The 12446-nt window shown below is 46.6% G+C and overlaps 1 protein-coding gene across 7 annotated transcripts in view; it reads left to right on the forward strand.

Moving 5' to 3' along the window:
• The window catches only part of IFT43 (intraflagellar transport 43), a 54639-nt gene that overhangs the window by 28478 nt on the left and 13715 nt on the right, over positions 1 to 12446 (forward strand). For all 7 annotated transcript variants that reach the window (XM_009675671.2, XM_068946633.1, XM_068946630.1 and 4 more), the window contains 2 exons: positions 5790 to 5822; positions 6345 to 6391. In XM_009675671.2, coding sequence (XP_009673966.2) covers positions 5790 to 5822; positions 6345 to 6391 — 80 coding nt within the window. The remainder of the gene's footprint in view (positions 1 to 5789; positions 5823 to 6344; positions 6392 to 12446) is intronic.

Genomic DNA, 12446 nt, shown 5'->3' on the forward strand with positions numbered 1-12446 from the left:
GCCCTGTCAGCACCCTGCGCTGCCAGCCTGCAGCCCCGCTACGCTGGCAGCTCCGCGGCCCGTGCGCGCCTGCCCTCCCGGGGCAGCCCGGGCCCGGCAGCTGGATCGGCTCCTGCTCGGCCCCAGCTGCGAGGCGCAGCTGCCTGCCCTCCTGCTCGCTTGGCAGCGCCCCTGTGCCGGGCGGCTGGAGCCCCCCGCCGGGCGCGGCTCACGGCCGGCGCACGGGGCCCTGCGCCGCCGCCGCCATCTCGCCGCGGCCCGGCAGAGGGCGGCCGCGGCCCGCCGATGCGCGGCGCCGGCGCTGGCGGTGGCTCGCGGCAGCGCTGCCCCGCGGCCGCTCGGCGCCCTCCCCGCTTCCCCAGCCGCCGGCTGCGCCCCCTGCTCGGCGGCGGCGGCCCCTTGGGGTCGCCTCTGCCCCTCGCCGCCCCGAGGAGGAGTGGCGCTGCCGCCGGGCCGTGCGGGGGGCTGGGGAGCATGAAGCGCTCCCGAGCCGCCCGCCCGAGGGGAGCGCCTTCGCCCGGCCCCCCGGCGCTGGAGCCTGGGCCGGCCGAGGAGGCCTGGCTTGCGCTTTCAGCCCTGTCTTGTCCTTTGGCCTCTGCTTCTGCCACATTTAGACCTGGTGTTCTTGTCTGGTCACCCCAAAATATGTTTTTAACAAGCCACCATAATTGCTTCCCTTTCCGTTAGCTGTCCTGGCCACCCCTTGTGCCTCCCTGGGTGTGTGGTGGAGTGCCTGAGACCTTGCACACTGGCCTCCAGGCACCTGGCTGTGGCACGGGGCAGGATTTAAGTGTGGCTAGAGCTCTCCTGAGCGGTGGACAATAAAAAATTTCAAGGACATCTCCCCCCGTTCATCCCAGTTATGTCCCCTGCTAAAATAGGTTAACGGTGTCTAATTAACCACTGAACATTGTCATGCTGCATAAAGATAGCATCCTGGCTGTTCTCTGAGCCCTGCTACTTTATCTCCATTTAGATCTCCGTGGTAGTCCATTAAATGAGAAAGAAACAGTTTAACAGAGATGATGTCTACATTAGAACTGCCTTTCACCCTTCAGCACAGAAGATGCAGGAAGCTCCAAGGCAGTTCAGCTGTGCTTTGGGGGTGGGGGTGGGGGGGGAAGCCTGGTTTTCGAGATTCAGCGCCCTCTTGTTAATGCGGGGAATGATTCTTGCTGGCTGGAATAGAGAGCAAAGGCAGCCTTTGAGAGTGAGGGTCGGGTTTGTACCCTCTGCCCCAGCACACACACAGGTGAGAAATAGGCATTGTGTGATAGGAGTTACATAACAAAGGGACATGGGGCCTATTGGGGGTCTTCTGCCCAGTTTTGCAGCCATTGAATCCCCTGAAATAGAGAGGGGATTGGCAGCTGGTGAAAGCCAGTGGAAGCATTCCAGGATTTTAAATATATTTGGGAGCATGGGCAACCTTGCAGTAAAAGGGATTTTAAACGGAGCTGCCCAAGTGATGGGGTCAGTCCGTGTTCTTTGGCCCTCAGGAAGGAATGGGCTTATCGGAAGAAATTGGAGGAGTAGAGGTATGGCTGTTTGACAAAAACTGGTGACGGCTGGTGTATAATACAGCAGACCAAGCGTTTTTATGAGCACTGCTCCCAGGATTGTTTTGTTTTGACTGTCCTTACTTGAGTAAATGTATCTGTAGTTCATACACAGTTCCTCATTTTGTAGATGATTGTTGCTGCCTTCCCTGTGCCATGCCTCCAGCTTGAGCAGACAAACCAGGGCAGTGCAGATGCCTTGGAGTTGCTGAGAACATAAGAAACCTAGACAATCTACCTATCCTGGCTTGCCTCTACGCTCTAGTTTCTTCCATCTCTGATTTCACTGAGAAAGCTGTGCCCTAGTGGTGGATGAGGAGAGGATGCTAGGTATGCAGGCCTGATATCCAGAAAAGATGAAATGTTAGTTTCAACATGTAGTAATTGAGTAGTAACTGACAGGCTGATTGACTGTAGTAACTGACAGGCTGAGTCAGTTCTCAGAATGGGGTACTCCACTCTGCTTAAAACAGCATAACTTTATGACGAATGCCTGCAGGACTTGCTATAGCAACTAGAGACCGAAGAGACAAGCAGGTGACTAATTCTGAAGGAACAGCATCCCCAGGCCGTGCCCTCTCTTAATGAGCAAGGTAGGGCATCTTTCAAGGATCTATTAAAAACTTAATTCCTTTAGTGCTCTGATAGTTTTTAACCTTAGGGCACAGTGCAAAGCTTCTCTTTTTTGTCTAGGTCATTTTGTTAGGCAGATTTAGGTAATGCAATTGGGCCAAACAAGCAAAACATTACTCAGGAACAAACCAAAAATATCTTGTGGGTTTTGCTTTCCAAACTGAAACAAAGGATGAAAAAGTAATTGGCATTAAACAAAATGAAAGTAAAACTTTGGGTTTAAGGCCTGGTAAGAAAAGGGAAGGAAATAGAAGGCTGAGTATTGGGTCTTTACCTAATAGCTCAGTCATCAAGGCCGCTGAGAGCTGAGAGCATGCAATTCCTTCCTGGAGGAAGGCTCCAGAAGGTTCATGCCACATTTCCCAGATAGTTCCCCACCTATGAGCTCATCAGCTGGTTTGAAATGCTAGTTTCATCAAATAATACTATTCCAAATCATATATTAACAAACATTCTTAGTGCAGGTGTCTTACCTCACAGATCAGCAGTCAAACCACTGAACTCTTCGGTCATTTCTAGCTGTTGCTCTGATTCCATTGGTATTTAATTGCTCCACATAAACCACGGTTCTGTCAACGCAAAAGGCTGGCATCACCCACTGCTGCCTTTGCAATCTGGGGACTAGAATGTTCTTCTGGGGAAGCTGACAGTGGGGCTTTGGCTTGTCCTAAAGAAAGATGGGAACTGGACTTACGTTCTTATTTACAGTGCTCTAAGGCCTGGACTCTGGGATTAAAGGGGCAGTATTATGCCACCCTTCTGGTTTATGAATTTTTCCCCAAATTACTATTTTTTTCCAATAAACTGCAGCTATTTTATAATAATGTAAAGCTATTTGGCGTATTTGCAGATAGTTTTGGGAGTGCTGAAACTACATTCTTCTGGAAATGTGTAGAAGTCTGAAAATACTGTACAAAGCGTGACATTGTCAAGTGTCAAATTCCCCATCCCCGTTCTCCACTCTTAATCATTGCTTTTTTTTTTTGTGCTAAGTCACTACTAGGCTTAGTCCAGTTGTACATGGAACTATCCAAATTCCTGATTTAATCAGAATATAAATATACTGGGATGTAAATTAGCATTTTGTTACATGTTGCAGGTAGTACAACAGGTAGCTCTAATCTGTGAACACTGGCTCTGAGAGGTATCACAGTACAAAAGGTAAACAATAACCTCATCCATTATTGATCACTATGCTTATGTCTGAATTCTTCAATTCTGCCAAGCTGCCAGAAGACAGCTTTCTAAAATGTAAAAAATGCTGTTACATCTACTAGAGCCCTTTCTCTGCTTTTCTGCGAATGGTGTTGATTGTCTAGTGGAACTTGTAGCCCTCAGCCTTCATTTAGGAGTTTGGAAATACATGCTTGGCATTGCTTTCTAAAAAAACAGAGGCTTTATAGATCTAGCTTGGCAAATCCCTCTTTAGAAATTGTGCATTTCATCTTCCGCAGGCAGCTCTTAGGTGAAAGGCTCTGCAGCTCTTCATCAATGCAAAAATAAGTCCGATGTTAGTAGGAGACAGAAAATTAAACTTAAGCCAGGGCCATTGGGAACCCTGGCAAAGCTGTCAAGGTTTGGAATAATCTAGATCACAAAGCTGAATTCTCATGGTGTATATTTTCTTATTGCCCTGAACGAGTCCTTTTCTAACATGACAAGAGAGAGCTGGGAAAGCTTTAAGTCTGGGAACATAAGTAAAATAGTCTCTGCCTCTAGGACTAACATATGACTGCCTTCCCTGTGGGCCACCTGGTTATCTGTGATGACAGGGAGCTCAGAAGAAAGAAACAGAAACTGCTTACGGGGATAGTGACCCTCTCCTGGGAAGTATAAACCTGTGGAGCATTTCACTCCTGCCTGGGGACAGGAGATGAGCAAGGATGTAAGGAGTGGGAGTACTGTGTAAAAGAGAGGATTATTTGGGGTTGGACAATTATCAAGAGTAATAGAATCATGCTAAGGACGGTTTAGATTGAACCTCCAGGAAATGATCCCACGGTGCAAAGCTGTGAGATTGCCTCCTGAGGGAAGGGATGGAAATGCCCATCATTTGGGATGTTTCAGCTCAGAGGGGGCAAGGATCTGAAGACAGGGTGTGGGAAGCAGCTCTGCGTAGGCAGAAGGTAGGGATGAAATAGGACAAATCTTGCATCATCTTTTCATCTCTGTCTTCTCAGATTCAGTCTCCCGTGTAAGCTAGTGAGGGGCCCTCTGGAGTCCTTCCTTTCCCTCTCCTTACTATCGAGGGTTCACTACATGTCCTTTCCGCTACCTCTGGGGAGAAGGATGGAAGTGGACAATTACTCCTCATTGAAAGCACTCTCTCCTAAATTCCCCAACATAACTGTACTTCTGCCTTTTTATGATGAACAGAAGTGTGTAGATATAGCTCAAAGCTCAGATGCAGATGTCGCTTGTGTGGCTTCAGTTTTCATCATAGCAGTGCATATTGTTGGGCTCAGATCACTGGCTTGGTCTAATCACAAAATGCTAGCTCCAGGGAGACCAGTGGAGACAAGGGGCTCTCTTATAGACATCCTCTGCACCCTGCTCCTTGCTCGTAAAAGAGCAGATTTACTGACAGGGGAGCTAGATGAGGACCGTGGCCTGCTAGAATGGAGAGCAGATGAGGAGGGAGAAGCCTGCCCCATCTCATGGAGGTGCTTTGAAAGAAGCAGCGCGAGGCAATGGAAGCAGCTTCTGTAACCTCATGGTGCATCCCAGGACAGTGCATGTGGTAGGTGAGAGCCCCACATATTCCTTGTCATGGTACCCTGACTTCAAGGGGGGGGAAAGTATTTGTTCCCAATGCACAGAGTTGAAACTTCATTCTGCAAAATGGCCAAAGCAATCAGCGAGTGATGGAGTATCTGCTAAAAAGAAACCTGGCATTTAATTAACTTTTCAAAGTGCTGGTTCAGCAACCTCCATGTTTTACATTTTGAATATTGAACAAGCGTCCCTAATCGGAACTGAATTACTTCTGGGCTTGCTGGGGTGGAGAGCAAGAGAGCAGCCATTTGCCAGCGCCTCCTCCCCATGTTATTATTATGAACTCCTGTTAACTCAGCCAGATCAACCCTGATTTACTGCAGCGACAGCATGTCTGACCTGAACTTGGCCAGCTCAGGTGGGGCTCCTAACCTACAAAGGCAAACAGATAATCTTTGTGCAGGACCAGGGGCAGGAAGGACCTATTGATCTCTCAGGGGCAAGTGGAGAGAGTATGGCATCTTCTTCATTCCTTCATGTGCTGACCTCTGTACTCAGGTAGGGCTCATGACACAGAGAGGATGAAAAACTATCTGAGAAAATCAAAAACGAAGGAGTATGGCTCTTGCTGTTTTTGGACCTGGCTAACTTTTGGGACCCAAATGGTTCTGCTTTAATCTGATGCACTCAGGAGTTTTTTTGATGCACTGGTTTAGTGTTTACTGTTTTAATCTGATACACTCAGAACTCTTTGCAGGTGCAATGTGTTATGCTGGACTTGGGTTTAGGAACTGTTTCGCACAGTGACAGCGATGTGGGGACAGATGTTTTTTCTCTGTTTCTGTAACCATTTCTGAGCCTAGGCCTGTCCTTTCTTTGCAGGTCAGGAAGAAAGCATGCAGAAGAAGTAGAAGAGTAAGTTCCTATTGTTGCTAAGGGAGGCAAACTAAACTTCTTCAACAGCTTTCACATCTGACCTCATGGAGGAGAGGCATATGACTCTGAGCACCAGTATACCAAGATCTGGAACCTGGGAAGGGTGCAGAGCCTAGCATGAATGCATGCAATGTGTCCTGGGATGGGGCAGGGCTGTGACTCTGTGGTTCCCTGCATATGGAGTAGATGATGACCCTGTCACTCCCATATGGCAGAAGGAAGGAGAAGTGGAAATCAATCCCTTTCCCACCAGGCCCATACTAAGCCCTGCTATCTGCAGGAGTGTGCAGAAACCTAGGGGTTTGTCCAGTGTTCAAGGGGTCTTGCTTAAGCACTCAGAACTGAGAGTTCTGCTGAGCGCAGAAATGAGGGGTGTGGGAGAAGGTTAGTCTGCAGGCTGGGCACACCTGAGAATTTTACAGACCATTAAGCCTATGCAGAGAAAAGGGACACAAAAAAAACTTTTCTGGGCATGCATTTATGCCTTATGTTTTCTCGCAGCCATCGTCTCAGGCAGCAGAGCCTGGAGGCATCAGATGATGGAGGAGGTAAGGTACCACCTACTTAACTGCAAGAAATGCCTTCATGTCTGTCTAGGGGTGCTCCAGTAACGTGAGGAGAGGCATCTGGTAAGAAAGGGCCACCGTGGGGTAAACAAGCACGGGAATAGGAGCTGCTATTGTACCATTAGTACAGTCTCTCCAGCTGCTGAATGGGAGAGGGAGAGCAAGGGAGATGGCAAGGAGGATGAGGACATGAAGCCTGTGGTGTAAGTCTGGCTCTTCATTAGCACAGAATGATAAAGCACCTTTCAGAAGATGGAAAGTGTCGAGGACGTTTTCCTTTGCGATTACCTCCACAAGAATAGTGCACTGAGGAAAGAAGGGAGCTAAAAGACCAGTAAATGGTTAAGAGCAGGGAAAGAAATCACTGCTGTCCCCCAGCTCCACTTAAAGCCCATCTTCTGTTTTATGGTAACACTGTTATCTTGTGCCCATCAGGACAAGTGCCTGCCCTGCTCTCCCGGGGCCTCTTATCCTGCTCTCACCAGACACGCCAGCTCTCACTGCTCTTCAGTTTAGAGTGATAAAGACTTGATGGAATTCTTCATTTTAGAAATCTGCTAGCCCTAAGCAAAGATCAAAGATCATAAGCTAAACACACACACACACTGGTGGGTTATCCCATCCCAGCTCTGTACAGGCTGCTCTGAGATCTACCAGGCTCCTGACCTAGCACTAGTGTTCTTCATAGTATATATCAGCTGCTCTTCTAGGATGAGATAAGCCAGGAGAAATGTCAGGAAAAATCCACAGTATGATGTTCTAGGTAAACTCTAGCCACGGTACAGAGAACTTTGGGGAGCACAGAAACTCATTAAAAACTCTAGAGGCTATCTCAGTTTTCAAGGGCTAAGAATTTTCTAGAGTGAATGAAAAGTTGCATCTGTAAAATATCACCAAGCATCAAAAAAATTATCAGGAGTCACAAAGGATCATACATCAGTATGATTAATGAGACTAAGTAGAAGACTTATTTGGGTCTTGCAGACAGATTAAGCATTGCAACATATGACTGCCAGAAGTGGCACCTTTATAGCATTGGTATCTTCAGAATACACTTAATTTCTCTCTGGGAAGTTTCTTGGGCTTAAATTTCAGCGTATATCACTGAATCTGATAGTCTGTTTTGAACAGCTCCTTGACGCTTTGCATATGTGCTGTCCTTCTTGTTGAACCTCGGCCTTGTATTCAGAGTATAACTTTCTTTGCTAGCCAGGCGTAAAAACACTTGCCACATGTTTGCAGCATGTGACTTTTAAAACTTCAAGACCTTGGGTAATAAATACAGAATAGAATTGATACAGATTGTAGTATGAAGGCATGGTAAGTCATCATGCAGTTCACTTACTTATCAGTTAACACAGTTAACTACAGTTAACAGTCAATTTTGGATTGTTGACAAACCGAAATTCAACTTTGGATTATGCGTGAATGTTAGAAGAAGGATCCTGCTAGTATGATTTAGTTCTTTTCGAGGCAGCTTCTGGTACAGTCAAATACACTGGACTGTGGATCTATTTTGCTCATGGAGAATCTCTAAATGACCAGTACATTGCATCCTTGTGATCATGTTTCTGCAGGGAGGTTAAGCAGACTAACTGTGGGAGAAGGGTTCTCTATGTGGGCTCAGCAATTGCAGTGGGGAAAAGTGACACATAAAGTCCTGATCCTGAATAAAATTACTTCAGTGAATAAGCACAGGCATTCAAATAAGTAATAAAGCGTAGAAGGTAAGGAGCACCGTGCTGTAGCTGTGTTGAGCCATATCCGCCGCCTTGGCACAGAACTGCACCTCGGCTTATGTCCTTAACTGTAACAGAGAAGCTCAGATTCTAAACACACAAAAACCAAGACATTGGTGTATGGCTCCCCAAGGATGGGTCATGGTCATTTTGTGCTGCATAATGTGTTAGCTTGTATACCTTAATATGAACAGACGCGATTGTCTAATGATTGCTGCTGTCAACGAATGCATTCGAATGGCCTTCCTTTAACCTATTAGAAAGCTAGCTGTACCATTCTATTAACATTGTTTGTCCCCCATATGACCTTTTTATCAGAAGACTGAAAGACAATACTATGCACCCTTTAAAAAAAACCTTGTGTATCTGAAATGTGCTCAGTTGTAATTATTTATATGACACTAAGATCCAGAGGCTCAAAATTTGGAGTCCGTTGGAGGAAGTGTTAAAAAAAAATGCACCCTGCTGAGAGCCCACAGTTTGGCATATGGGAATGGGGGGAAGCGAAGTGAAGCCAAGCGAAGACTTTGGGATTTGACATGCTCTGTAGTTACAGCAATAAAATAAAAGCAGAATTCTGTCACTGCCCCAGGCCATTCATCCTATGCATGAAATAGCATCTGATGTCTTGTCTGCATGGGAGTTTGGGTGAGGAGGACAGTCACATCTCAGGCTGTGTGAAGGGCTTTGTGGGAAGACTAAAGTACTATGGGAGATAGCGAGTGGATGGACAAGACAGGGACCTGCATGGAACCATCTGCAATTTCAGCCATTCCTTATATTTGCCCAAGGAAGCCCAGAAAGTGCAAGTCATCCATACTGCACAACAAAAGCCATTGAAATACTAGCAGAGAAGTACCTTGGCTCAGGCTGTGCTGAGAATTCATTTTCTCTAATCCATATTTCTTCTTCATAGAGGCTAGTCCAGGACCACTTTAAAGAGGAGCTAGTTTTGAGTTATAAGAAAGCAAAGAAATGTGTTCAACAGAAACCACCATTTGCTCTTATAAAACTCCAAGCTGGAAGAAATGTTTGAAAAAAATGCACTGTTTTACCAGCTGTGGCTCTGTTGCATCCAGTTGATGAATGCTGGGGTTTCCTACAACATGTGCTCTGAGCTCAATGCCCATCCTTCTGTACACACACTGGTGTATGCTAGTACATGGGCATAGCAAGTGGATACTGTGCTGTTGCTAGGTTGTTTTGCGTTCAACTGAACCTTGGCACGGTGGGGCTCTGCTTCTCTGCACCTTGGGAAACCTGCTCTAACAGGATTTTTCATACATCACAACTTGAGGTATAATAAACCTTCACAAGCAACAAAAAAGTGTTTAGTTCCTAAAGGACAGACCTAGATGAGTCACTTTTGGCCAGGGGCAACTGGGGGCTTAATGCTGTGTATGTAGCAATCTGGGCAATCTGAAAGAGAGGAGTTTCAGGGTAATTGCTCAATTTTCTGTCCGTGTCAACAGGGGAAATGGGCGGCAGTGGCTGAGCTTGTACAGCAGGGAAGCTGCATGAGATGGGAAATGTGAGGCTATCAGTGGAATTAAAAAAGTGCTATGTGCAGAGCACTGTCTCCCTTTCTCTAGCAGCCAGGAGCTTCTCTCAAGTGCAGGCTACTTGCCAGTGGGAGGGAGGACAGGATAACTGAATTCATACTGAAAGATTTCCCCCCTCCCTTTGTTTCTTTCTGCAGCAGAGAAAGCAGAGTTTCTGTTTTTACTTGACCTAGGTATTTCATTTGGCTTTATGCTACTTTTGTGTGTCTTTCTGACATGCAGGTAGAAAGGGTTCTCTCCTGTTGGGTGAGGAATACTCTTGCCTCTTCTTTTAAAGCTGGTATTTCTCTCCCTCTCTCCATCAGGAAACCTAATTTATCATTTTGGCTGAAAGTTTCGTCTGTGTTCTCTGCTTGCCCACCGGTTCTGCTCAGCCAAGTTGCACTCCCCCTGAGGGAGTGCCAATGTGTGCTTCACCACATTGCTCTTGGGCTTTTCTCTGCAGCATTGTAGTGGGGGCTTCTTAGCTAAGATTGTCATCTCTTTTCCAGCTATCATCCTGCCATGAACTGCTCCCTCTTCTTCAGAAGTCCCTTCCCCCTTCCCTCTGTTCCTCAGGGAATGCATAGCTCCTGGAACAGGGTCTTTTCTTGGAGGATGTGACATATGTGATTCTCTGTCTATGGGAACAACGGCTTGTTATTTTAAAGCAGGTAGCACGTGTGAATGAGAGAGCTGATTGAAATGAAAGCCTGACTATGCTACACAGACAACCCAAACCTGACCTGCAGGTGAGGGAAGCTGCCAGGAGACAGACACTAGATCTATGCCCTCAAGGCAAAACCCCTTCCTGCCTGCTGGGAAGCCTCCTTGAAGAAGCAGAGCTGAGGATGACACCTCTCTATACAATGTCAAAACTTTAGAAGGACTTCTTACCCTTCTGGGGTGTGCTGGCAGCTCCTTTGCATTTGAACAGGACAGGAGTCCAGGTTTTGTGCACAACAGGAGCCATAGGAAATATTTTAAAGCTCCATCATAGGTTAACATTGCTTGCTTGAAAAAAAAAAAAAAAAAAAGGAAGTGGGTATGTGCTATGGTCTGTGCATCTGCTGGGGATTTGTGTGTGCCTGTAAGGTGTGAGCTGGCCCTTACAGGATATCCAGCACCAGGACTTTACAGCCGTCAAGTACCAAACTCTTCCTGAGCTGCCTACAAATATGCAGCAGTAATGAAAATGCTCAAAAGAGAATTTAGAGTACAGAACTGTTCAGATTAGAACTAGCTTTTACCCTGATAAAGCTTGAGTTGCTGTTTTACAGGACACACAAAGTGCTGGTGAGTTCCCAGAGGCTGTGAGCGGCAAGGAGTTTGTAGTAGAGCGTTACAGCTGTAATAGTGGAGCACTAGGCAGAATGGTAAGAGAGGGGGAACTAGCAGAAACAGTCTGGGAGATGGCCAGTGAATACTTCAAAGGGTAAGGAAACAGTGGTGGCATCGTTTGGGGAGAGCTAAATAGGATAAATGTGCTGAGCATTGGTGAAATGGAGATGGGGTGGAAAATAGGGTGTTTGAGAAGTTGTAGGAATGGGCTGAAGAGAAGGATCTGGAGCAGAGAGAGAGATGGTGACTACTGAGTTTCTTGGATTTTGCAGTGTGACTTAGTATCCCTACCTTGCCACTGTATGTCACTGGAGGATCTGCCAGTGCACCAAAGTACCGCCATGGCTGGTCCACAAAGGCACTACCTTGAGTCTTTGTGCAAGGTCAGTGAAGGGCAGACTCAGACCAGCCTGATTGATAGTTTTCACTGTGTTGTTGGTCCAGGCCAGTGTGAACTCTGCCAGTGAGTGCTAACATTACGACCTAGCACCTCTTGTGTTTCAGGAAGTCTCCATCTTGACAGTCATAGTAGAAGGGCGAGAGCAGAGAGTATGTCCGAAGGGGTATGGCTGATGTCCTATTTTGAATCGACCACTGGTCAAAGGGCAGTGGACAGTTTAATTGCAAGGGAGCAAGCACAGCTTTTTGGGGGTTGAATATAATGGTCTGGTCTTCCATCACTAAATTTTCTGATATGTTAGATACATATATTGGGCCTGTGATTGCTGAGTCCGTAAGTGTAGTTGACGGACTAGGTTTACCTAAAATACCCTTTAAGAAAAAGCTCTTGAAAGATGATTACAGAATTGAGACACCATCATTTAAAACTGCCTGAGGCAAAATCCTTTGAAAATTGCAGCAGTGGAGGGACAGAGAGAGAACCGCGTAGCCCTTGATTGTAGTGTCATTCCCTCAGGACCCGTCCCCCCTCCCCCTCAGTTTCTCATCTAGATACGAGAGAGAGCAGCAGTAAGATTCCTCATCTGTCTTATGAAAATCTGATTCTGAGTGGCTCTGATCAAACCCGGCTGGCTGTCAGCCGCGGTGGCCTTGTGCGGAAGGAGGGAGGCTTCTGAGTAGTTGCTGGATGTGGAAATGTCATGGGTGCTGCCGATCAAACAGGCATTTTTTAATAAATATATATAAGAAAAAATAAAAAACTAAAGATTTAGCATAAAAGAAATGTAGTTTGTCTTGTTTTTCCAGCGTAACATGAAGAGGATGAAATAGAATCAGATACGCCTGCTCCTGAACATACTTCCACGGGAGCATTCTGAAAAGCTTCTTCCTCTGTCACACTAATGCTCTAATGCAAAATCACTCATCTCCAGCGTTATTGAGGAGGGTTTTGTGTTTCTGAGCTCATCAGATCCTCCCTGGTCACCTCATGCTTTCTCATCTGCTGCCCGACCACCT

This window comes from Struthio camelus, chromosome 5, assembly GCF_040807025.1.
Source record: "Struthio camelus isolate bStrCam1 chromosome 5, bStrCam1.hap1, whole genome shotgun sequence".
Taxonomy (NCBI): Eukaryota; Metazoa; Chordata; class Aves; order Struthioniformes; family Struthionidae; genus Struthio; species Struthio camelus.